The sequence below is a fragment of the Galeopterus variegatus genome, unplaced genomic scaffold (assembly GCF_000696425.1).
Source record: "Galeopterus variegatus unplaced genomic scaffold, G_variegatus-3.0.2 Scaffold2449, whole genome shotgun sequence".
Classification (NCBI taxonomy): domain Eukaryota; kingdom Metazoa; phylum Chordata; class Mammalia; order Dermoptera; family Cynocephalidae; genus Galeopterus; species Galeopterus variegatus.
In genome coordinates, this window is record NW_007728560.1 from 365,652 (window position 1) to 390,560 (window position 24,909).

The window sequence follows — 24,909 nt, forward strand, 5'->3', positions numbered from 1 at the left end:
AGCAGTAATATGGAGAGACGATGGAAGGGACATTTGTACTGTTAACTTCACTGGGTTAGCTTGGCTGTGCATGCCAGAAAACCTAAAACAACAGTGGCTTATTCAAGATGGGAGTTTTTCTCTCTTTCTTGTAAATAAAATTTGGAATAGTGGTCCGGGGACACTACGGCTACTCGTCCCACAAGATCCTCAGGCGCCTTCTATTTTGTTTTCTCCCACGAACAGCCTTGGCCTCCCGGCTCAAGATTGTAGCAGGTGCTGCAGGCGGGGAGGTGGGAAAAGGGAGGGAGGGAATAGGGGAGTAAATGAGGAATGTTCTCCCCGACAGAAACTGCTGCAGCTCTTCCACTACAGCCTGGCACAGTGATTGCAGGTGTCAACTTAGTGAGGCCATGGTACCCAGTTTTTGACCAAACACCAGTCCAGATGTTGCTGTGGGGTTTTGTTGTTGTTTTAAGATGTGCTTAAGAATTCACTCAGTGGACATAGAGTAAAGCAGATTCTCCTCCACCACGTGGGTGTGCCTCATCCAATCAGTTGAAGGCCTTAAGAGGAAAGATGGGGTCTCTGGAGGAGGAAGGGATCCTGCCTCCAGATGGCCTTTGGGCTCGAGCTGCAACATCGACTCTTCCCTGCATCTCCAACCTGCTGGCCTGCCCTGCAGATTTCAGACTTCACAGCCCCGGAGTCATGTGAGCCAACTCCTTACAGTCCCTCTCTCTAGACACACACACACACACACACACACACACACACACACACACGTGCACACACATGCACCTGCACACACACACATGCATGCACACACATGCATGCACACACACACATACACACACAAACACACATACTCCTACTGACTCTGTTTCTCCGGAGAACCCTAACACACAGCGCATGCATCACACAGCACTCAGGTGGCCACGCCTGGCTGCAGGGAGGGAGGGAATGTGTCCTTTCCTCACACAGTCTACTGTCGTGGAGAAACGGAGGACAGACACTGAGGAACAGCCTGCCCCACACAGGAGTGATGTGCCCACTGCACCTCTGCACTCCTATTTTTCTTACAAATAAACAATTTGAAATGAAGAAAACCCCAAATCAGTGGGGTGTGATCCTCTATCCTTTTCCCACTTTTAATTTAAGAGACTTACCAGCGATGCCCGTAACTAAAGGAGAGATATCCCGTGCGTTCCTCTAGCAGGCAGTGACTGAGCATGGGGCGGGCAGGAGGGTGGCCGGGCTTCTGGAAGCTCATGGAGGCCGCTCCCTCGCTGCTCATGAAGAGCCAGAAGGCAAAGCTATGGCCATGCGGTTCTTCTCATCGAAGCTTCCAAGAGGAAGCTCTTCCATCTCAGAGCCTGGTGGGGACAGGGAAGGACAGTCTTCAGCCAGGTCAGGTCTCCTGGCTGTAGTTCAAAGTGTGGGCAACATCGGGCCAGACGTTCAGCCTCGACGCTGGGGCTGGTTCCGACCCTGTTCTCCTCAGTGAGACCCTCTGCATCTCTGCCCACCCCACGTTGCTGTGGCTCTTCTCTGAGACGTTCTCACTGGATGAAAAGTTGAGGTGCGTGGACACAGGAGTGTGTTACACACGCCGAGGAGAATGGATTGCAGCTTGTCCTTGTTCTGACACCGCGGAGACCTCCTCCTCCCTTGGTGAGCTTTGCCAGTCCCTACAGGGTCTCACGGATGGTTTTGGTCCATGTTTGGTGCTTTTTCTTTCTCTCCCTGGCCCCTTCTGCTGTCTTCCCAGGCCTTGTCCTGTGGTTTGCACGGCCCACTGCTCCTCACCTCCCACGCAGGTGTGTGCCCAGCACAGACCCCTGTGGTCCCCGAAGACATCAGCAGTTAAGTAACTGGCTCTCAAGGGAATCCAAAACCAACAAGCATCCAAATGCAGAGGGAAAACTCTTCTGCTGGAGGTTAAGGTTTCTGGATAAAATGTCAGTAGCAAAAATGGTCTTGGGGTGTCCAACAGCTGGAAAGCTGGTCCTCGGTGCAGGACCAGCTTTGAGGTTATAGATACTATAACCTCACCTTGGTTATTTTCAGTGTTGTTATAATAAATACACATACACACACACCCATAAATATACATATATACATTTTATTTTTTAACTTGTTACTTTGGACCCCTGCATGACTCCTGGGGTAATCTTACCTTGCTGCCATGCATTCTTTTTTTATTTTCAGGGAATTGCAAGTTAGTAGCTTCTGCAAATGGTAAGTGCTAAAAAAATCAAAATCTTCACAGATCATACCATGTAGAATCTTGATCTCTATCATACTGCAACAAATTGGTGGGCAAGCCTACTTCTCATAGGGTTTTGCTGTCTGCCCATAGTAGGCACTTGGTAAATACTTGCTGATTAAATGATCCTTGAAGCAAAGCTGTTGCAGCTGATTGGCTACTCCAGGCAAGGTGGGTGCAAATGAGAGGGGTGAGAAACTGCACCTCCCCGTAGAGGGATGCAAGCACCCACATCTGCAAACAGGCTTAATTAGCCTTGCCTGTGCCAGCACCCTAGTCACACACACCTGGAGGGGAGAGAGTGAATGGGTTTGTCCAAGTGAGAAAGCTTCTATCCAGGGAGTGTGGCTCAATCCATTCCCTAAGGCTGATTGCAGTGTCAAGAAATTTCCAGCAGAATTGGACAAAGGTGCCAGTGGGAAAGGGAGGTGAATGGTTTGGCAAGACTGGCAGCTGGGGTGTGTCTTGTTGGCAGAGACCTGCCCCATGCTCTGCCAGGCTCCAGGTACCTATGCCCAGTGAGCTCAGAGAAGAGCCATGTTGGCCAAGAACCAGGGTCTGGCATGGTCCTTGCAAACTGTGTTTCTCAGCTGCCCCAAATGTGCTCAGCTGCAGAATGGAAGTGCTTCACTTGGGGACACAAGAATCTCACTTGGGAAGGGCTGAGATCAACACAAGATCAGCTGCTGCTCAGAAAGTACTTGTGCTCCATCAAATTGGACTCTTCCTAGACCCAAAGGAAGGGACTTACCTGGAGTCCAGGTCTCAGCAAGACCCTTGGAGCTGCCTATTGCTTAGCAGGGGGCAGAGTGGTCAGACTTGACTTGGGGAGCCTTGCTTGTGTTTGGAGAATTTGGAGATGTATCTCCTGCCCAAGAACTTTGGAAGTGTTTGAAGAGACACAGGATGATGGGTGTGTGTGCGCGTGCGCTCACAAACGGTTTTGATCAGACAACTAGATCTGAATGTCAGCTTTGCTGCACACTACCAACAACATGACTTTGCAATAATTTCTTATTCATTCCAAGCCTCCATATCCTCCTAAGTGAAGTGGGGCTAGTAATAAGTGTGATGCATTTTTGTGTCCTCCAAAGATTCATGTGTTGAAGTCCTAACCCCCAGCTCCTCAGGATATTATTGCATTAGGAGATGAGATCTTTAAACAGGTAAATCAAATTAAAACGAGTTCATTAAGATGGGCCCTAATCTAATATGACTGGCGTCCTCATGAGAAGAGATGAGGACACACAGGCACAGAGGGACGGCTGCATGAGGAGACCCCCATCTATATGCCAAGGAGAGAGGCCTCAGGAGAAACCAACACCTGACTTCAGATCTAGCCTCCAGAGTTGTGAGAAAATAAAGTTCTGTTGCTTAGGTGAGCCAGTTTGTAGGGCTTTGTTGTGGCAGCCTTGGTAGACGGATCCAGTAAGTACCTAAGAGATTTTTAAGGATTATCAGACAATATGTATACAAAGCTCAGGGGCATTCCTGGAGCATAGACTAGGTCAATATTTTTAATGTTCTACTATTTAGGTCTTCCAAGGCAGTGTAATATGGTGGCTTAGGGACTGGACTGCTGAGGTTCGAGTTCTGGTTTGCTGACTTACTTTGACCTTGGGTTTCCTATCAAGTTCTTGGGGGAAGCAGCAGTGCCTCCCTCCTAGATGGGCTGGGGTGTGAGGTCAGGTACTGCAGGTGTAGCACTTGGCCCAGTAGCAGGTGCCATTCTCACTGTTACTGTAGCTGAAGGCAGGTAAGCATTTACTGTCTTCCTCACTGTGTCTGTGTGCTGTCAATTCAATATTCGTCACGTACATCTCTGCACCGGACCCTATGAAAGCAGAGCAGAGGACAGCTACCCTGCTCCTTTTTGCCTCACTCCTGTCCTCCTAGATTCACCCTAAACTCTTCTTTGCTGTATTCCCTGTGGTCTATAGTTATGGAAAACCATAATATTTATATATGCTGCTTTCCAGAAATTTATCTATAGATGCTTTTTTTTTTTAACTGCACAACCTTGGAGGACCAACATGTCCTAATGTCCTCTATTTGCCAGTTGTTAACCTTTTTCTCTGACAAAGGTGTTCCAGATGATATTGCTGACAGAGCCTGGGAGACTATAGTTCTGATCTCCAGTAAGGAACGGATCTGTCTGTATTTGTAGTGACACACGCACACACACATTTAGCTCGAGAGGATAAACTTAAGTACAATGTCTGTCCTCTGGAGGGATATTGAATAATTTTAAAATATAACTAAAAGCCCTTTCTCTTTTTCTCATTGTGAGGACACTTAATACGAGATAACGTTCTTAACAGATGTAAGTGCACAGTACAGCGTTGTTACCTACAGGCGCAGCGTCGCACAGCGGGTCTCCAGAACTTCCTCACCTTGCGTGACTGAGGCACTGTGTCTGTCCATTAGCAACTTCCCGTGTCCCCTCCACCCCCACATCCCTGGGCCACCACGATTCTCTTCTTTGCTTCTGTGACTTGACCATTTTAGATGCCTCATGGAAGTGACATCAGGCAGTACGGTCCCCTGTGCCCAGCTTGTCTCACCTAGCACAACGTCCTCCAGGCTCATCCACGTGTCGCATGGGGCAGGATGTCCTGCCCTTTTGCTTTTAAAAGCGGCCAAAGTCAAGTACACAGAGACATTGGCAGCTGGGGCCTTGGTGCAGAAAATTCCACGGAAAGGTTCTGAGTGGCACGACCTGGCCTGACCTTCTCAAGCTTTTCCACTTGATGGCTCCGGATGACAGAGTTGATGAATGGGGGAGGGGGAGGGGTTGCTGGCCGGGCCGACATCCAAGTGTCCTGGTGCCAGCAGGACATTCCTTTGAACTATCATGCATAATTTCACAGATGTCCACACACTTGGCTTATATCCATATTTGTTTTGGATATAAAATGATGTTTTAAGCTCTTTCTTGAGAAGTAAAACGGGAAGCAACCAGAGGGGTTCCCGTACCCCATGGCTGAGAACTCTGGGGTGCTGCCTCCTCCCGTGAGGCCCAGGAGGGGCTCTGGAAACAGTGAAGGACACGGTTCTCAGCTCCTTTCAAATCTTCACCTTCCACGCTTCTGCTGTCGTTCCTGTCCTTGGAGATCAGTGCTGGGTACTGTCCATGGCCTTAGCGGGTTAGCAACGAAACCTTTCTGAAATGTTAACAGATGGTGGCTCAAGATTTGATCCACACCAGGGGTTTTAAGTTTAAGAGAAATCTCTGGAGGGCAGAGCAATTCTGAGACTGACATCGTGGAGGTCTGTTGTGAGGCGCGGGCTGCTGATTTCATCTGTGGGTCTCCAGGGGCCCGCTGTGTGTCAGGTGTGCGAGGGGACTGTAACTGCTCAACTCGCCGCCTGGCCCTTCTTTCTGAGCCTGTATCCTTTGCTGCTGGGGCTCTAGGGACAGGTTTGCTTAGCAACCTCACACCACAGTGGCTTCCTGGCCTAGTGAAGTGACCAAGGTGAGGCCAGGCGCCTTTCACTTAAGAGTCTGTAACCATAGGATAGGAGGACGTGCTGATGTTTGCCAACCCTCTCTGGGCTCGGCACCCTCCCTTCTGCCAACACCGATAATAACAGGTTCATACATCCCAGTAAACGAACAAGACAGGAGTGTACACCACTGCTCTCTCCACGCCTGAAATGTACAGTCCTGCCTGGAAATCTAAACCAATGCAAACAGAGCAAAACACAAACCCTTACTGCGCGGCAAGGACTTCACACAGGGTTTTCTTTTCTATATTTTTGGCCAAACCGTGCAAGCCACCAGCTGTCCATCCTGACCTCTTGGAATCTGTGCCAAATGCATAGATGAGAATTAGGTTCAGGCTGGTAGAAGTGATCAGCCAACTCTGCCATTATTTGAATTTATCTGTCAGCTCCAAAGGACATGCTTGTCTTGGATTTTGTTAGTTTGTCTGCTTTTATGAAATGACTGGGGGTTGGATGCTGGCATGGAGCTGAACTAGAAGTCTTCTCTTGGATACCTTTCAAATGCAAACACACCCAGGTTGCCTCTTCTCTGTAAGGCACTGCACTGGGCTCCATAGAGCCAAGCGGCCCACTTCATCACTGAGAGCAGGTCCGTGTACACATGGCTCAGCTCTCCCCAGTCAGTGAACGCCTGTCACCAGGAGCCATCTGGGTGCAAATAGAAGTTCAAGACCAGGAGTTGGAGAAGTATGAACAGAGGGCAGGTCACACCCACTCAGGGGACACAGAGGGGCAGGAGAATGCCTCTGGGCGCTGAATTCTGTCCGAGTTTCTGGAGGGTCGCAAGGTATTTGCTGCTGCAACTCTTGGTGGACCCGCTTTCTTTAGAGCTCAGCACGTTTCCCTCTCCTCTACCCACGGACGGCGTGCACTCTGCTAGGTAGGAAGCAGGGCAGAGGCAGTGCCCGTGGTCAGGACAAGTCCCAGAGCTCTGGCCTCAGGCAGGGAGGGCAGGACCGTCACCTTCTATCCCGCTTTCTCCTTGAGCTCAGGACGCAGCAGGGAGCCCTTATGTTCCTATAAAGTCATTGCACAGACTAGAGATTTTTTTTTTTTTTCCTTGCTTGCTTCTAAGGGGCAGACACCCTTGAAGTCCTGGTTGATTTTCAAAGAGAAATATAGATTCTTTGACTCAAGATGAAATATAAGTTTTCTGAATTTTAAGAAAAATGAAGGCCATGATTTCAACAATCAGCCTTTCCGAAAACCCACTGGGCAAACAGCAAATGTGCCGTCCAGTGGTGCCCACAGACCGCCCTCCTTCTCAAATGTACCAGGCACTTTGCAGCAGGAAAAGCGAAGGGCATCCCTCGCTTGGCCACTGTGCCCCTCGCAGGTCGAGTTGTGGAGCTGTGGGTTCAGGCCCCGGGGCACGTCGGCAGGGCAGCGACGCGGCTCCCGCGGCCAGCTCGGCCCTGCTTCCAGCCCCAGCCCCCTGCCCGCTGCCCCTACCCCCAGCCTCAGCTCCAGCACCTGCCCCCTGTCCCCAGCCCCTGCCCCCTGTCGGGAGGCGGCGGGCGCAGCGTGCAGCGCCGGGTCCCCTTCCTGCGCCCGGCCGCCAGTTGCCGGTTGCTAAGCAGTTATCGTTGTTTCTGTGGCGATTGCAGAGGCTGTTGCTAATTGGAGAAGCCCCACTAAGCTGCAGCATCTTGCCTCTTCTGATCCTGCCCTGCTCTTGGCGTGTGAAGAGCAAACTAGGCTGGTCTGCCCAGCCTCCCTCCCCCACCCTCTCCAAATAGCCTCGCGATCTGGGAAGTCTGGGCTAGAACCGCGCTCTCCCTTACCTGGCGCTTTGCACTCGGGCGTCCTTTGCACTGTGGTGGCGCCAAACTCACCGTCAGATCCCACCTGCCCCCGTGGTGGGGAGCCCCTGGACAGACCATGACTACTGCTAAGGAGGCGAGCGCTTCAGGGAAATCCGTGCAGCAGCACGAGCAGGTAACGCTGCTGTCGGCGTCCTTGTGTGTGTGTGTGTGAGAGAGAGACAGAGAGAGAGGGACTGTGTATTTCTCGAATTGACTGTAGCCCTCTGAGCCACCAGGCTGGGAGGGGGTGCTGGGGTCTGCCTGCCTCCTCTGCCTGCAGTTCTATTTTAAAGGATGCCTTGGCTTTATCAATAATGCATAGCCACAAGGAGCACCTGGCAAGGCAAACTTGATGTGAAGCACCCCTAGACAAAGGCCTCTCCTTCAGAGCTGCCTGATTTCACGTGTGTTAGTTGTGAAGGTTCTCAACTATTTCGTAATTTGGGGGGGGGGGGGCAAAACTCAGCTCATTCTGACCCTCCTCCGGGACTTTGCTTTGGTTCTAAGATAAGTCAAAAGAAGATGGGTTATGTCTAAAGGACTTTTCCTGGATACCTCGCGTCCGTCTTCCTCCTTTTGCCTCGTCTTTTTTGGAGGCGTGAGTGGGTAGACGTTGCTGATCCTGGGCACACAGTGCAAACTCCCTGCTGGGGAAGCTGAGGCGGGTGCAGTGAGGACCAGGTAGGGCTCAGCTGAGCAGCAGCAGGTTTAAAGCCAAGGCGAGGATGGCGAAGGTCGGCCTGGGTGTCCCACATGGCCGAGGGCAGCTGCTCACCCCACCTTGAAGAGCCCTCCAGCTGCAGAGGCTGGGAGTGCTGGGGGAGTAAAGGTGAATCAGCAAGCCCGGCTTCGCCCCTCACTGCGATATCGTAATTCCCTTCTTAGGAGATCTGGAGGGTTCTCGTCTTTAAATCACTGCTCGGTTCACCTCAGGCAGATCATTAAAATAGATCCTGGGAGACACCAATAGATTTGCAAAGCAGTTTGTTCAAGCTTGGTAAATCAACAGTACAAGCTGGTTTCTCCTACTTATTTTAGGGTTGTCCTTAGATCTCATTTGCTAGGATTGGAGCAAAGAGTGGAGCCTTCTTTGCAGAAAAGCAAAGAACCTCTGTGGGGACATGTGTGACAGAATCCCATCATCAAACACTCAGACAGGCATGAGAACAACTTTGGATCTGTATTTAGTGTGAATTCCACTTTTCGGTCATTTTCCCAAAGCCCATTTTTTAATTAAAAAAAAAGGACCATCTTATTAGTATTAGTATTAAGATTTTGCAAATGTGGAAATCTACAAATGTGAGACTATGTAAGTGTTAATGCGCAGTAAAGCTTGACAGGTGCAGGATAGACACACCATGCCCTCTTCCTTTAAAAAATTTCTACAGAATATTTGCTCAATAAAGAAATATTTTCACCCTAGATTAACATCCTATAACTAACTGGGTTTCCTTTTATTACAGTTCTGCTCCCTCACTAGGTATGAAATAAATGTGTGCTGGGCCTACAGTCTTGAACTAGACTCAGGTAACATTTCCGACCGTGGGACACAGGTATTAAGTATGAAAAGAGAAAATTGCTATTCCTAGGTCTGAACCCGAGGACTGGGAGCTGAAAGCCCGATCTGTATTGTGTGAAAGAAATTCCCTGGTTCCTGTACAACTTGCCCTTATTTTGCCTGATGCATCAGCCTGCCGGGAGGGCGGAAATGGTTAATGAGGGTGTGGGTTTTGGAGGACGTATGAGCTCTTGGTTTGATTTTATCCCTTTTGATCATTGGACATCCCCATCCTTGACCCTGCTTCCATTGTGGAAGGCTTGAATCGGTGTAAAACTGAAGACCAGAGGCAGCTGTGGCTGCAGAGAGCAGGTGGGGCCTCCAGAAGCAGCTGTCCTCAGCACAGACAGTTGGGAAGTCCCTGTTCCTCCATCCTCAGATGGCAGCTTCTTGACTGTGACAAATTCACAGAGCCCACCCTGTGAAGTACAACGAAGACAGGAGGGTCATCAGCCGGACTAGGATAAGAGAAGCAAAATGTGATGGAGGATGGAGATCTCACCTCTAGAAATATATATTATACCTTTAGGGGACCATGGATAAAATCCTAAAATGCTAAACTGCTCAAAACACAGAGAGGTAAATAAAACACTAAAATAAAAATTCCTGAAGACTATTTCTTATTCCTCTATTATATCTACATTTTTAAAAGGCATTAAAACTATTCTGTGTGCTTAGACTGCAGAGCTCTTGATGAGTTCTCCAATTATTTCATTTTTTATTTTCTTGCTGCTAATGAAACTTTGGGGATAGCCCCATGCCCAGACTGGTAAAAATTTGTAGGGAGATCAGGAAAGAGAAGTATGTTTCCTTTTTAAAAAAAAAAATAATTTTTTAGAGAGAGAGAGGATTATTGGTTTGGTCTGGTTTTTATGTTGGAGTCATTGCACCGCACTGACCCAGTGACTTCTCCAAATCACCAGGCACTTTTTCTTATGGGAAGCCCCTTCTCAGTGGGTCCTCACACCCTTAGATTGTGAGGCATTAATCTGAGGGTTTGGATTTAATGTAGTCTGACGCTTATCTCCAACACTCTTTAGAAATTATTTGGTTACTGCCATAGACTATCCCTCACTTCTTAGCAAGCTAACGGAGGGATGCTGCAGTCCCTTTATCTACCTCGGAGTTGGGAGCCAGGTATGTAGGTGGTGGGTGGAAAAGGATAACCACAAATTACTGAAAAAAAATTTAGGAAAAGATATAAAACCAAATGATTTCACCTATTAATTAGAGATTGCTATTTTTTCTGATTTGCTAAAAAATGTCCCTAAAAAGGGACAGTTGACTTCTAGAAGACCATTTCTCTTTCTCTTTGGAGATGTTAAAATTTATTTTTAAATGTAGCATTGTCAGCCCAGAGGTGTTTAGAAACAATGCATCTTTTAATCTGAATGAATTGAATTCATCTTTTGCTTCTGAACCCAATCAGATGAGACCGAGACTCCTCAGTACAAATGGAATCAGCACTGGCTAGACCCTCTTTTACCTCATGCTCAGAGTTAAGCCTAGTAAGGGAAGTAGAAAAAGATGAGGCTAGTTTGGTTTAAATTTAGTGTATTATTACACTAAATTTTTATTATTACACTAAATTTAATAAGCAAACTAAGCCCTTTCTTAGAGAACCAAATTAAGGGTTTTTTCCCCTTAAAATAGGTAAAAGTTCAAATTTATTTTAATACATCCATTCTCCATTTCAAAAGACTTAAATTGAAAAGCACTGATTAGTCATGCTATGAGTAAGAGAAGACAGAAAATAATTCTTCATGCTTCCAATGTGCCATGATACATTTTTGCTCAAATATTGAGCAGCGGTAAGTTTCCAGTGGCATACTCTGTATGTGTGTGTACACACACTTATACACACACATGAACGCATGCACACAAAATCACATGTCACAAAATCATAGTTGGAGGAGACCCCACAAATGCACCGTGTCCTTGTCCACCTTCTTGCGCTCAGGAGTCTCACTAATCTGTGAGAATATCCCTTTTCATAAAAGATTTCAAGAAAAGCCTCTTCTCATGTGGAAATGTCCTAAATTCTGTTGGCTAACTTGGATCTTTCACTATATGTTATCTTCAGTCACATACTTTACTTCCTTTGACCTAAAATCCAGCTGTTCTGATCCTACCTTGTATATGTGACCATTATTTTTTGCTGCTTCACAGTTTTATGTATGCTGTGCAAGTCCCAGTAGACAGCCCCCAATGTGTCTGAAATTGTGGGCCCCAGGACCTAGTGTTGACTGATAGGTTCAATTATTTGTCTGAGTATTTGTAATAATAATGCAATTGCAGAAGAACTTTTTGAAATGAATAGAATGTTATAAACAACACATTTGATAGAGTGGACTTTAACATGCATGTAGCTTAGAATTCTGAGAGAGGTTAGGTGACCCCCCAAAGAGCACAAAGGTAATGACCTGGGAACAGGACTTCTGATGTTCCCGACAAGTGCCCTTTGCATTCTATCTTGTTGCTTCTTGCAGTAGTAAAATGAGATACTGAAAGAGAGGATCCAGCTATGATCATGTGACAGTTAACTTGCTAAAGTAACCATATGAAGGGAGAAGGCAAGCTGAGGAGTCTGCATTTAAGGTACATGTGGTATTAGAGAAAAAAAAGTGGTGGAAGGAAATCCAGAAGAACAAAATTCAGTGTGAGGAAGTGCGAGCATGACTTATTGATGAGTCCTGATAGGAGAGGTGGTCCTTCCATGACTTAAAAAAGTAACATTGGATGCGGTAACCATATTCATGTAAATTCCATTCTGTGCACGGTCTACGTCATCTAAAACTCTTTGATTAAAAAGAAAACTTCAAGGAACTGAGTGATAAATAGGAACACCAGGTTCTTAGGACTGTGAGGAAATCCACCTAGGACTCATGAGCCTCCAGAGCAGCGAGAAAGAAAGGCATATTTTGGCTGCACAAATGGGCTTCTGTGAAGGATTTGAGGGGAGAACTCAGAAGTCGCGGGTATCCTAGAGAGAGCACAGAGAAAAGGTATCCTAGAGAGAGTCTCCTAGAGAGAGCACAGAGAGAGAAGATACTAGAGAGAGGGTCTTCTAGAGAGAGGGCATCCTAGGGAGAGCATAGAGAGAGGTATCCTAGAGAGAGCATAGAGAGGGAATCCCAGGGAGACCATAGAGAGAGGGTGTCCTAGAGAGAGCACAGAGAGGGCATCCCAGGGAGAGCATAGAGAGAGGGTGTCCTAGAGAGAGCACAGAGAGGGCATCCCAGGGAGAGCATAGAGAGAGGGTGTCCTAGAGAGAGGGTATCCTAGGGAGAGCGTAGAGAGAGGGTATCCTAGAGAGAGAGCACAGAGAGAGACGATACTAGAGAGAGGGTCTCCTAGAGAGAGTGTAGAGAGAGGGTATCCTAGAGAAAGCACAGAGAGGGAATCCCAGGGAGACCATAGAGAGACGGTGTTCTAGAGAGAGCACAGAGAGGGCATCCCAGGGAGAGCATAGAGAGAGGGTGTCCTAGAGAGAGGGTCTCCTAGAGAGAGGGTATCCTGGAGAGAGCACAGAGGGAGGATATCCTAGAAAGAGAGGCCTGTCCAGGGTCTCCAGGGTTGGGTCCTGGAGGTGAGGGATGAGGTGGGGAAAGGGCGTAGCTGGTGTAACACTGTCCTCAGATGAAGGGGTTTGTCTCATCAGCAGAGAGAGCAGCATGGTGAGGAGGCCAGCAACTGGCTTGAAGCTGTAGTGCTGTGTATTCTGGGGACCTGCAGGGAGTTCCCAGTCTCCTGGGATCCATGACGTGGATCACACCGTCTGTTAAAGCCTATCAGCAAGTGCCACTTCATACAGACAATGAAAGCCCAGACAGTCTGGGGGCAGGGGGCAGACAGAAGATACCCAGATTGGCTGTTGGTGCAGCTCAAACTGAAAATGATGGAAAGCAGCTACTTTTCTGTCTGAAGCATGCTCTCTGTGCCTTAAATGCATTTTGTTTTATTATACTGATGTTCCATTGAACTTAATCCTGTCCCTCATTTTCAATACTGTCGTTACCAGGGAAGGCTTAGCCAAGACCTTCAAATGCTGCATGAAGAAAACCTGGGGGACTTTGAGAGTTGGAGTATGCTTTTCATTAACCTTCTCCAGAATATCTTTAGCTCCAGTGTGCATGTGGTAAATGTTAAGATGCTAATTACTTATAGTAATGAACAGTCACCCTGTTTCCGCCTCATCAGAAATTGTAGCATTATTATCTTTTATGGAAATGAGGCGTGCCCGTGTTTGGCACTAACTGACTGGGTTTTACAGTAGACATTGTTCACCCTCTCTCATTGAGAAAGAGGGCAGAGTGAATCTGTTGATGTAGAGTTCTAAAAATTGAGGGAATGAATACAATTTGAGGGGAGAGTGATTCTCTATATGCTTTTAAATATCAATGGTTGGGTGATGTCTTTGTCTTAAAAAGATCAGACAGGCGGAAGTTGTGTATTCTTGTTTCAGATATTATTTGGATAGACAAAATGAGCTGAAATGGTTTTATTTCAAGTTTTATGTTTGGTTACCTTGTGGCCTTAAAGCTTGGGAGTAGGTAGCCACGTCCATCGGGGTGGAATCCTCTGTCCTGTTTGTTGTCACTCCACATGTGGCTGTCATCCTCAGGTCCTTCTGACTTTGATAGCCTGTGTTTCTTGGACTGGGGAAATAACTCAAAAGGGGAGCGGAAAGGGTTCAACACAGACATCCCACGTGAAGTGGTCAAATCCAGAAGTTTATTCTCAGTCCTCCTTTTGTCCCCTTGTGGTGTTGACTTCTTAACACTCTACTGCTGTGTTCATGTAGGCTTTTCCTCTCCACTTGTACCTGCCATGTACCCTTGTTGCTCACACTTGACTCTCTCTATTAGAACTGCCACATGTGCCATTCTACCTCGGACTTGCCAAATGACTGAAACAAATACAATTGTTATACAGCCAGCGTTATACGCTATTCTGCTGAGAGCGTTTGTAATGTTAGCAGTAGCCATTGGTGATGAAAATCAGTGGGATTATTAATGGTAGAAATTTCAGGTGAAAAGTTATGGTAGAGCCGATGGAAGAAAAAATAAAGTATTTAGTCACAATTATTAATGAAAAATTAAGTCGAGGTCACAGTGAAGACAATGTCGGCACCCCTGAAATCACTGATAGGGAATGTGATCCTGTAAGTACCTGTTCATTCTGCGTTTCTATTAGAGCTGGTCTTGTGTCAGGCAGGTGCCAGATAACAGTTTCTACTGCTTCTTTCTGCTTCCAAATCCAGGGGAATTGTATGGTAATGGAGTTGAAATTTGCAGCAATCCCTTCTTAGGAAAAATTGCCATAAGTACAGACACCGAGTCTGTGCTGTGGGTCCACTTTGATAGCAGTGTGTATCTATTTTTAGAAGAGGTGGCCAGGATACCATAGGATCCTGAGTGCAGTCCTCCTCCCATGGCTTTACAAAGCACATTACTGATGGTATAAAGTCTTGCTCATAGAATTTTCACCGACAATTTATATATTATTCCCTTACTAGCATCTCATCAATTTTTTAAGAGATTTAACTTCCCCTGCCAGAACTCAAGAAAAACTGCTTTTCCCAGTCTGAAACTGCAGGAGACTCTGAGCACCATCTCAAGCTGCTAAGCTGTTAATTTGGAACACAGGCTTCTAAAAAGATGCCTGTGTGTGCACTGTGTGTGTGGAGGTGGGAGACAGACCAAAAAGCCCCAGCACAGACCTGCTGATTAAAATGGGAAAACCGTGGTGGTGATGGTGGCGGAGGAGCTCTTTCACAACACTTTAAAAGGTCAAAGTCTGTCTTCTGACATGCTCATATGGTTCTTCTTGAAGATAATGGAAACTCATTCTTGTGAAAGGATAGATTCAACCCTTTGAATAGGTTACTCACAGCAAGATGTAACATCACAACCAGAACATACAAAATAGATCCCTATCATTTTTCTCTTTTAGAAATTAGCATGCAACAGAGGTGCCCTTGAGTGATAATAATGTATGTTTTTAAATGAATGGAAGAATTCTACTTTATGTTGAAGAGGTGATTATTTTCTCTTCTTGTTACAATATTTGAAGTTGTTATAGAATCCTGTCTGGGAATTTTGAAATTATGACACTGTGTATCTCAAATCAGGTCCCTGAGTGGGAGAGGGAAGTAAACATATTTTTTAATTTTAATAGCCTGCCTAATACCCCATCCACTTATTAGACAGATGTTGAATCACAGGAAGATTTTAATTTTGATAAATAAGTAACATAGTCAAAGGGAGCCAAAGTAGGAGAAAAGGAGAGATAGATTGGGGACAAATCCAGGTTGGCAGAGAGAAGGAAAATCTCCAGCTATGTTGCCCCTACTGAAGGGGCACTGAGTGGTTTGGGGGGACATGGAGATGATTTGGGAAAACGGAAAAAGAAACTGGAAAAATTCTGTAAAAGTATTTCGAAGCCAAAATGGCATATAAAGTATACAATGGAAAGCAGCAAAGGGTTAGTAAAATTCTGGAAAAGCGGGGAGAAATCTGAACCTGACCTGATATAGATTACTGCTCAGGAGAACAGGGATTTGGGAAACATAAAACTGTAAGAGTCACGAGGACATAAAGACTTTATTTTGTTGAATGTGATTATTTAATCTAGGCATGTCCTGATGGATGAAACAAGGACACTGGAAGCTTCTGGTTTGCAGAGAGCTAAAAGGGTTTGTGACTTCACAAATAATTTCAGTTTTACCTAGAAGCAACAAGGAATTTTAAGACGTTATGATACGTGTAATATATAAATGTATATCTGTAGTATTTCTTGAAATAGCAGGAGAGAGAAATATTTAGGAAGCCTCAAGACAATTAGAATTTCTGGCTTTGATATCAATAACCAGAATAAATGTACCATGCCTCCAACCCCAAGTCATATGGCACACAGTTAAAGAATGAGCTTAACCAATAAGATAACTTTGGTAGGTAAAAACTCTTTTGTCATTTAAAATCATGAAGACTTAATGTCTCAAAAGCTCCCTAAATGCATTTGATTAATTTAATCTGCTTGTTATAAGGATCAGGGATGGGAAGGCCTTAACCTTTGCCCCCGTTTGGAGAAAGTGCGACAACAGGTGTGCTCTGGCACAGAAGCCTCCAACTTCTGATCCCAGCTCTTCCACCTGCTAGCCGAGGGAGCTCGGGCGAATCTGGTCTGATTCCATGTCTGTAAAGTGGGGATAATGCCCATCACACTGTTGTTGTGGGGGGAAAAAAAAAACACTGATTATGTACAAAATGCTGTTCTTGGTATGGAGATTTTAAACTACTGTTTAACGAGCACTTATACTGTGTGTTGACATGACAGTGATGTTTGAATGGACCTTATTTTCAGCATTCCGTGAGGGTTTGTGTGTTCGTTCTAAGATGTGTTGTTCTATAAAATTATAGAATATTTGACTTTTAAAGTATCTCATAAACCATCTTTCCCAGTGATGTTGGGACTTTTGTTTTAGTAACAGAAACCTTTTCTCCAAAAGGCAATAAGCCAAATTGGCCCACGAACACCATGAAAGGACTTCCCTGCTGGCCCTGAGACATGTCAGCAGAGCCTCAGAGCAGATTGGAGTGCAGCTCACAGACTACACGTCTAACTCAGCAATCTAGATTTTACACAGGAGAAAACAAAGCTCAGAGACATTGAGTAAATTACTAAAAACACATAGCTGGCAAATTGCAGACTCAGAATACACAATACCCCCCCCCCCCCCTTTTTTTAAATTTTTGCTCTAAATCAAGCAATCCTGAGTGAGATTTGGTAAAAATAAAATGCTGAGAAGATTAACACAAAAACTGATATTAACTGGAAGCTGCAAAGGAAGTAAAGCAGTTAGGCAGTGCAGACGGATTTAAGAGCCCCTGTCTGGAGGTCAGTTGAGAAAAGGTGTGTGCTCCAGGTAAGTTGAGGGCTGCTGCCACTGTCCTCGCACCTCATGGACAGACACGGCCACTTCCTCTGTCTATTGCACCAACCCTGGGGACATTAGGTTTTTCATAATAACTTTTCATATTTACATAATTAGTTACTAAATGGGTTGCTTTTGTAACAAGGACAAAATGAGGGTGTAACAGTCGCTTATCTCCCCAATCCCTAACAGTAAGCAACAATTAACTATGCGTGCTTTGGAAGTATGCAGTTGGTAATTTTCAGTCTCGCGCCTGAATAACCTCAAAGGTGGTAGTTGTACAACAGGTGTGGGAAGATGGGAGAATCAGGGAGAGGAGTCCCAGGATGTCACTGTACAAACTGGGGATGTGGCCCAGCAGGGGTTCAGATGTTGAAACATCTGGAAATTTTATTTGTTCACAAGCTTAAGCTGAAGGAAAGCTATGTTGATCATTAAGTCTTAGATTACAGATCCTTTTTGGGAATCTGATGAAAGTCATGGACCTACTCACCAGAAAAACTCCCCTGGCTTCTTGAGTTTGTGAAGTTCACATCCCCTTCCAGGCTGAGTGTGTCTGTTGTCTTCACGTGGTCTCCAGTAAGCTAGCACAGTCTCAAGACTCAGCAGTAGAAACGTACTCAGTGCTCAAGCCTTATGCAGATATTGATCACACAGCTAATACATCTGGGTGCTGCGCTGGGTGCAGGAGGGGGCACGACACAGGAGGGGCTGGAATGGGGCAGGGGGAGAGTGGTCAGGCAGAAATGGGTAGAAGACCACAAAAGTGGTAGATAATGGATCCATGAGCCATGTTGGGTGATGAAAGGCTAAAGGAATGTGATCATATAATTAAGATAGGAGGAACTAATGTCGTGATGATGTCTTTAATCAATATTGAGGGGTGGTTGCATATTATTAGAAGAAGATATAGGATTTTGATCTTTTCTATTTTTTGTGTTGCTCTAAAAAGCAAAACTAGGGATCTGTGGGTTCATGTCCATAGTCAGCAGCTTTAGCTGAGCCTCATGACATGCCCTTCAAGTCATGGCTGGCTTGCCCACAATTGTCCCAGGAGAAGATTGGTGGAATCAGCAGGGGACACTCCACTGTGCTCTTCCTCCAGTAGGAGGAAGTTTGATGGAGAGCCCCATCTATTGAATATCCCAAGACTCTAACATGGTGCCTATTTTACCTGTCCTTGACATATGCTATGAGCCTCTGAAGGGCACAAATCATGTCGTGTTACTTAGTGTGTCTCCAAGCATTGTGCTGGACCCACACATCCCTGTGCTAAACAAATCAATGAATGAATGAATTGTATCCTCCTCTCCAGAACTGTAACCTTCTCTAAAGAATGATCCACAAACGTGAAGGTCTGTGGTTTCATTCTTTATTCTACAAATGAATCATTGGACAAATGAGTCAAATTTTCAGAGCCCTAGAGGAAAATCGAATCCCCCTCTGAATCACCAGCTTGCTTGTTTTCCCTGATGCTTGAGGTGTCCTTGCTGCTCTCCTCCCAGCATGTCCCCCACACCTTGTGCCTGAGACCGCTGCTTCATCACAGAAGCGTCAGTCCTTCGCCCTGGCCACCAGCCGCGTGTCACCTTCCATCTTGCCGGTCCTGCTGTGAGTCATATCTGTAAAGTAGATGAGTGTTCCCTCCCTTACCAACTGTGTAGATAAGGAAGTCAATTAACTGAAGATGAAAGAACTGTCGAAGGGGCGTTATCCATCGCCACAATCCTCTTTTGTTGTGGCTGAAGCAGAAGCACCTGGTCTTCCTCGTCCGCTGAAGGCCTTTGCTGAAATGAGACAATGAGATGCAGGTGCACAGCCTTCTCCAAGGCATAGAAAAGCTTGAACATTTGGGTGGATCCTCGAATTCCCAGGTGGGACAGCTGCTGTGAAGGAAAATGAAAGAAGATCGAGATTGAAGGAATGAGAGGATCTGGAAGGTCGGCCCCAGCTGCCCTCTGCTGGGGAACCTCGTTGAACTTTTAAATGAGGCAGCGTAGGTTCGAGAGGGATCACGGGTGTGAGCGATGGGGTAAAATGCTGTCTCAGATAGACATGAATGAATTGGCGAGACTATGGCTTGCAGGGCCAAGGCAATACGGAATTATGGTATAGGTGAAACCAGCTTTGGATTCAGACAGGCCTGAGTTTAAATTCCAGCCCTGGCACTTACCAGCTAGGTGGTGTTGGACAAAATACTATATCTCTAACACCAAATACAAAGCCAGCCCCACTAATGTGTGTGCTCAATGAGTCAGTGAATGGATGAATGGTGTCCTCCTCTTTAAACTTCCTCCAGTGAATGACCCACATCTTTTCATGGGTAACCTCAGTTTGCACATTGAGCAAACACTTGACTAATAACAGCTGTGCATGTTAGCAGTGTGGAAATTATGGTATCACAACAGGTTAAGATGCAGAGACGTGATGACTTGATATGACTTGGGTCAACGTTTGACAGTCTCCATGGCTCTACCAGTGTGGCTGCAGGAGAGTAGTTTCTAAATGTACACAAAAAGTGTGTGTGCTGCTCTGGACGAAGTGGTTTACTTTTCCTTAACTGCTGCTGTGCTTGAAATTGGGCATGTAATAAGCTGCAGTTGAAGCAATTAGTCTACGGTTTTTGACACTATTAAGTTCACATAGGCATGTGGCTGAATAGTTATGTTAAGTACTTGAAGCTCAGTTGTGGTGTTTTAGTTGTCAAAAGCATATTTGCAGCTTAGATGAGTGCTTAACTTATCTCAGTGATGCTGTTGTGAACTTGAAGTTGTTGAGAAGCTACTACATATAACACTGCATGCAAAATAGACTCCATAAGAATATTTTATATTTATTGAAGTCTTAGAATGAGGCCAGGTTTTAGACGACTAAATTTAGATTCTGAGGAATTATGGCCCCAGTAATGAGTGGATACATGATTAGAATTTTGTATTAGTTTATTTTTATTCTGTAAGATCTCTATTGAAGTTTTCAGATTTATGTAATTGGGTTGTCTTTGCTTGAATGAGGAAATTATACTTAAAATAACAGACGGTAATTGAATCCAAGAAAAACACTAAAGAAAATATAGATCACTGCGTGAAGTGGGCTTGTGTGTTTGTGATCCTTACAGTGGCTTGCAGGATATGTTCTCAACAAATGAGTATCAAGGAAAGGAAATACTGAACTTATGTGTATTTTCCACTCAAATCTTCATTTCATGAAAGAAACTCAAAATACCATTTAATTATGTAGCAGCTTATGGACTGATCCAATGTCTTGTATTTTAGGAGTATACAGAGAATTCAGATAAACATCAGATTTTAAATTTTTAAAAAGTAAAATGTTCTATAAGCCTCAACCTTTGGGGAATCCTCACTTCTGGCCTCAAGTCATGTAGTTGTTGGCACTGAAAATATTTACAGGGATTGTGCAGTACATAGTTGTATTTAGAAATGAGTGAGAATTTTAATGGCATAGGGCTCTTTACTGTCTCTCTTGCTCCCTCTTTATGTGCTTGGGAATGCCAGTTATTTTCTTACATTATCCTGTGAAGAGGTGCAATCAGTTTAAAGACAATGGGAGCAATCTTGGAGAAAAATTCTTAAACCACAAATTAATTACATCCCTACCCTATCAACCACGCTCTCTCCTGGACTCCCCACCTCTCTGCCAGCCCTCCACTACCAAGACCAAAAAACTGGGCATTCCTTTGCTGAAATACTTTGAAAACGCCTTGTACACTGATAAAAGTTCTGGAAAGATAAATCCCTTTGCTGATTTTTGTGGAGTGAGTTGAAGATTCCCCAGGTCAGGCCTGTGGCAGGATAAGCAGAAATCACTGAGAGAGGATGTATTTTACCTGCAAGGTGGGAACGAAGAGGTGGATTTCTGTCCTTTGTTATTCAGGATGTCTTATTTTATTTCTTTTGGGGCTCAATAAGTAGGGTGTAGTAACCATCCCTTACCATTTGGTCCCCTGTCATCTACACGAGTGTACATGTTATAGAAAAAAGAAAGTGCTTGGATGTGTCTGGCCACTTGAGGGATACGTTGTCTGGTAGGGTCATTGATGTGGGTGATCTGTGCATACCAGGCACGTGTTTCCTTCCAGCCAGCTGGATCTGCTCCGCCCCCTCTGGTGTGGGCATATATCAGTTTGATACTGCATGCTGGCTTTCATCGGGTCCCTAAGGCCAGCAGCAGGAGAAGGGGACTGTGTCAGGGCAAAGTAATGAAGTATAAACACCGGAAGGTTGCCTACACGTGTCTCTCCAGAGGATTTGTCATCATGAATTTTTTACTGATTTTTTTAAAGTAAGAATTATACATGATGATTATCTATTTCATGTAAAAACACAATGATTGTTTTGATGGAAAGATTGAAATAAAGCAATCACATTTTTTGGGGGGGCCCTCCAATTCTTTTGCTTTAACGCAGGTAAAATTTTAGTTTCTGAAGACAAGGTTAGAACTCCTAATTTTTCTCTGCATAGTTTAAATATATTAAATGGAGTAAGAATACTGCTTTATATTTGTATAATGCTTAGCATGAGTGATACTAAAAATGCAACATGAGCTACATATGAAATTTTAAAATGTTTAGTAGTCACATTATAAGATTAAAAAGGAACAGATGAAATTAATTTCATTTAATACAGTATGTCCAAAATCTTATCATTCTCACAGGAACCCAATTTAAAAAATGTTAATGAAATATTTGACACTTTCTCCCCGATGCTAAGTCTTTGAAATCACATGTGTTTTGCACCTACAGCCCATCTCAATCCAGATCTGCCACATTTCACATGCTCACTCTCTATATGTAGCTTGTTTCAAGCAGTTTTGATGGCAACTCTACACTTACTTGGTTTTTACATGAATTATCTTATATGCCCTAATATCTTCAATTCTATAGTAACATGAAATATTCATCTACAGGCAGTAAAAACTGTATCTAAGGTCCATATTATGAAGAGGAAAATTAGCCAAGTATGTTTCTCTTTGAATTTACATTGGCAAATGTAATTTTCTAGAGTTTCAAAAAAGGTAGTGTTGGTTCTTTATAAAATGTTTGCTGAGAACTTCTGAGGCAAAAGGTAGTATTCACTCAATATAACTACTTACTGAGCCTCTACTTGGTGTAAAGCAGACTTCTAGGCACAGAAGATCCAGTAGAAAAATAGGAACATTAATATTGAGCAAGCTTCTGTTGTGTGCTAGACGCTGTTCTCTGCATTGATAGAATTTCACCAGGTTAGCTTTTGCCAAATAAAATGTGTTGTAGTTTTACAAAACCTGCTTTCCCGTACCCCTTGCTCCCCTCCATAAGATAAATTCTAGCTCTGGGACAAGGCCACAGCCACAGCCACAGCCACAGCCACAGCATGCATGGGGAGAGGGGTGGGAACCCGTGTGGGGCTTTATTTCCTCGGCTACTCCATGATCGCTGCTCGCTGGGGACTGCTGAAGACTAGAAATGGGAGATGGCCTTAAGGAGGAGCTTCTCTCTCCTGCAGACATTGGCTCCTAGAGTTTGGTTTGTTTTAAGCAAAAGTGAGATTTATTGGAAATATACTGCAGTTGATGACACAGAATCGCAGAGGGCTGAAAACCCAGGTGTGGGGACGGCAGCTGCTTCCCTGTCAGAGATGCTCTTTGGCTACCGGCAGTTTCCACACCCCCACCCCAGCTTAGTCCCTTACGAGAGCGACCCCCTCCCCACCTGCCTGCATCCCAGCCTGAAAAGGCCATGGAAGCACCCTGCCTGGCTAATGTCAGGCGTGCACCTCTGGACCAGCCACCTGGCCTTGGGGCAGAGTACCGTGAGCCCACATTCTGAACGTAAAGCCAACCATTAGGAGACAGACTTGGAGTGTCCTGTCACATTCCGATGCTGTGTGCACTTGTGTTTCTACAAGGAGATGTGTTTGAGTGTGGAAAAGCGGAAGAGCTTCCCCCAGTTCTAGTTTGGTCAGAATGAGCACCGTCCGACTAGCTCTGGGTTTCTGACCCACCCTCACTCTAGCAAGCCAACTGTGTGGGCAGGAGGGCCACGACAGGAGGGAGATACTTTTCATTTGGTCTCAAACTTTATGACCGGTGATATTCCGTGCCATGATGAGAATCACGTTAATAATTCATTTTCCAGCTGTGTTAGACAATATAGAAGATTCCACGCAGTGGGAGCCTGACCTCCACCTTCAGGGAACTTAACAGTTTTCTATAACAAGAGAGGTATGGAGTAGATTCCTGAAACCATAGCAGCATCGGATAGAACAGAAAATTTGCTAGACTCTAGCAAACCTTTTAATTCCAGGTATTCTCTGGAAGATAGTATTTGCTGGATATCTGCTATGAAAAGTATTACATACTGAAAAGGGTTTTATAGGTAGTAAACATTATAGCCCATGTCTTCAAGATGTTTGTAATATAAAACACGCCCACATGCACTAAACATGCCTACTTCAAATGCCTGTCCTTATGTCACACAACTGTGAAGTTATCAACCCAATTTCAAAAACCATGTGCAAAAATCCAATCAGGGGATGTGTATAAAAGTTCATTATGAGCTGCAGTACAGTACAAACCGAGACGGCACTGCTGTGATCGGGCCTTCTGTTCTCTAGTTCACTACAGAAGCTGGCCTGCTTGCAGAGAAGAATGCACCCATTTTTGCTGTTTGGGAAAAGACAAATGGAATAAGGAAGAAAACTCAAATCCAAATGAAATGCCCTTCCACGTGCATCTTGAACGAGTTTATAAAGTAGTTTGAACGTGAAGGCTACTGTAAGCTTGCCAACAAAATTGCAAGGACATGGTTTCCTTTCCAAGATTCACTGTTCCACAATAGCTCTAAGGTGGAAATCTCTTGTGCAGTTTATGTGTAGTTCTTTAAATTGGCACAGTTGGCCTAAAGCTAAAACTCTGTACTTTGTATTTAGGAAAGAAAGGAAGGAAGCTCTTTTGCACAGGAGGCTGTAGGAAACGAGAACTGCATTTAAAGTGAGGGTTGGGGGGGATGTGTGCATGAGACCCAGCCCCTGCTTGGCAGTGGGCCCTCGTTGGGGGCCAGCTCTGATCTTGGTGACAGATGATTTTGTCAAGCTCCATACAAGAGGTATGTGTCTATTTTATCATCAATGACTTCTCCAGAGCACTTGCTGCTTGAGGTCCCCCAGCCGTGAAGTTTTATTGACCCATTTGCCTTCTGTCCTGTAAGTGGATGGGATCATCTTTCCTGAGGGGAGAACTCCCAGAGTAATGTCACACTTGTCTGAGCAGTTGGAGCTTACCACTTTTTACAGATTTCAGCATTTTAGCATTTTAGCTCCTTTATTCTTTCTCTGTCAACCCCGGGCCGCTGGCGAAGGGTGTGCATGCTGTCTCTGGTTTCAGTAGAGTGTTCATGGTCAGTTTGAGCCTCCACTTTAGCTGATGCCTGTGAGTTCATAATGTTTTGATCTGAGCTGGTTGGAGTTTGAAATAGATAAACCAATTTGATATCATTGTACCAGGGGTCTGGTGGGTTTGGTAGGAGTGAAGACTAAGGAGAGGCTCCAGTGAGCTAATACAGGCAAAAACCTGACACAACCCCCGGTATGACAAATGCACAGAATACACACCTACGCCACTCATATTGTCCATGTACAGTCAAAAGGAGTGAGGACTGAGGACAATTGAGTGGTGTCCCATTTCTTCAACAGGACAGAGCCCTGAATGGAGGAAAAGTGGGTGGAATTCCATGGAAGAATTGGAGCATATATATGTACTTTTTTTTCTTATTTGGAGATATCCTACCAATTAATTAAATTATGCTCACTATAACTCCTCTCGCTTCATGCTGCTTGTTCACAGTCGCCTTCCATGTATG

General features: G+C 45.1%; 1 protein-coding gene across 1 annotated transcript in view; it reads left to right on the forward strand.

Moving 5' to 3' along the window:
* Positions 1 to 7,297: 7,297 nt before the first annotated feature.
* The window catches only part of LOC103597870 (dipeptidyl aminopeptidase-like protein 6), a gene marked incomplete at its 3' end in the record, with an annotated part of 174,021 nt that continues 156,409 nt past the window's right edge, over positions 7,298 to 24,909 (forward strand). Inside the window, exon 1 of the mRNA XM_008581738.1 lies at positions 7,298 to 7,693. Within this exon, the coding sequence (XP_008579960.1) occupies positions 7,637 to 7,693 (57 nt within the window). The remainder of the gene's footprint in view (positions 7,694 to 24,909) is intronic.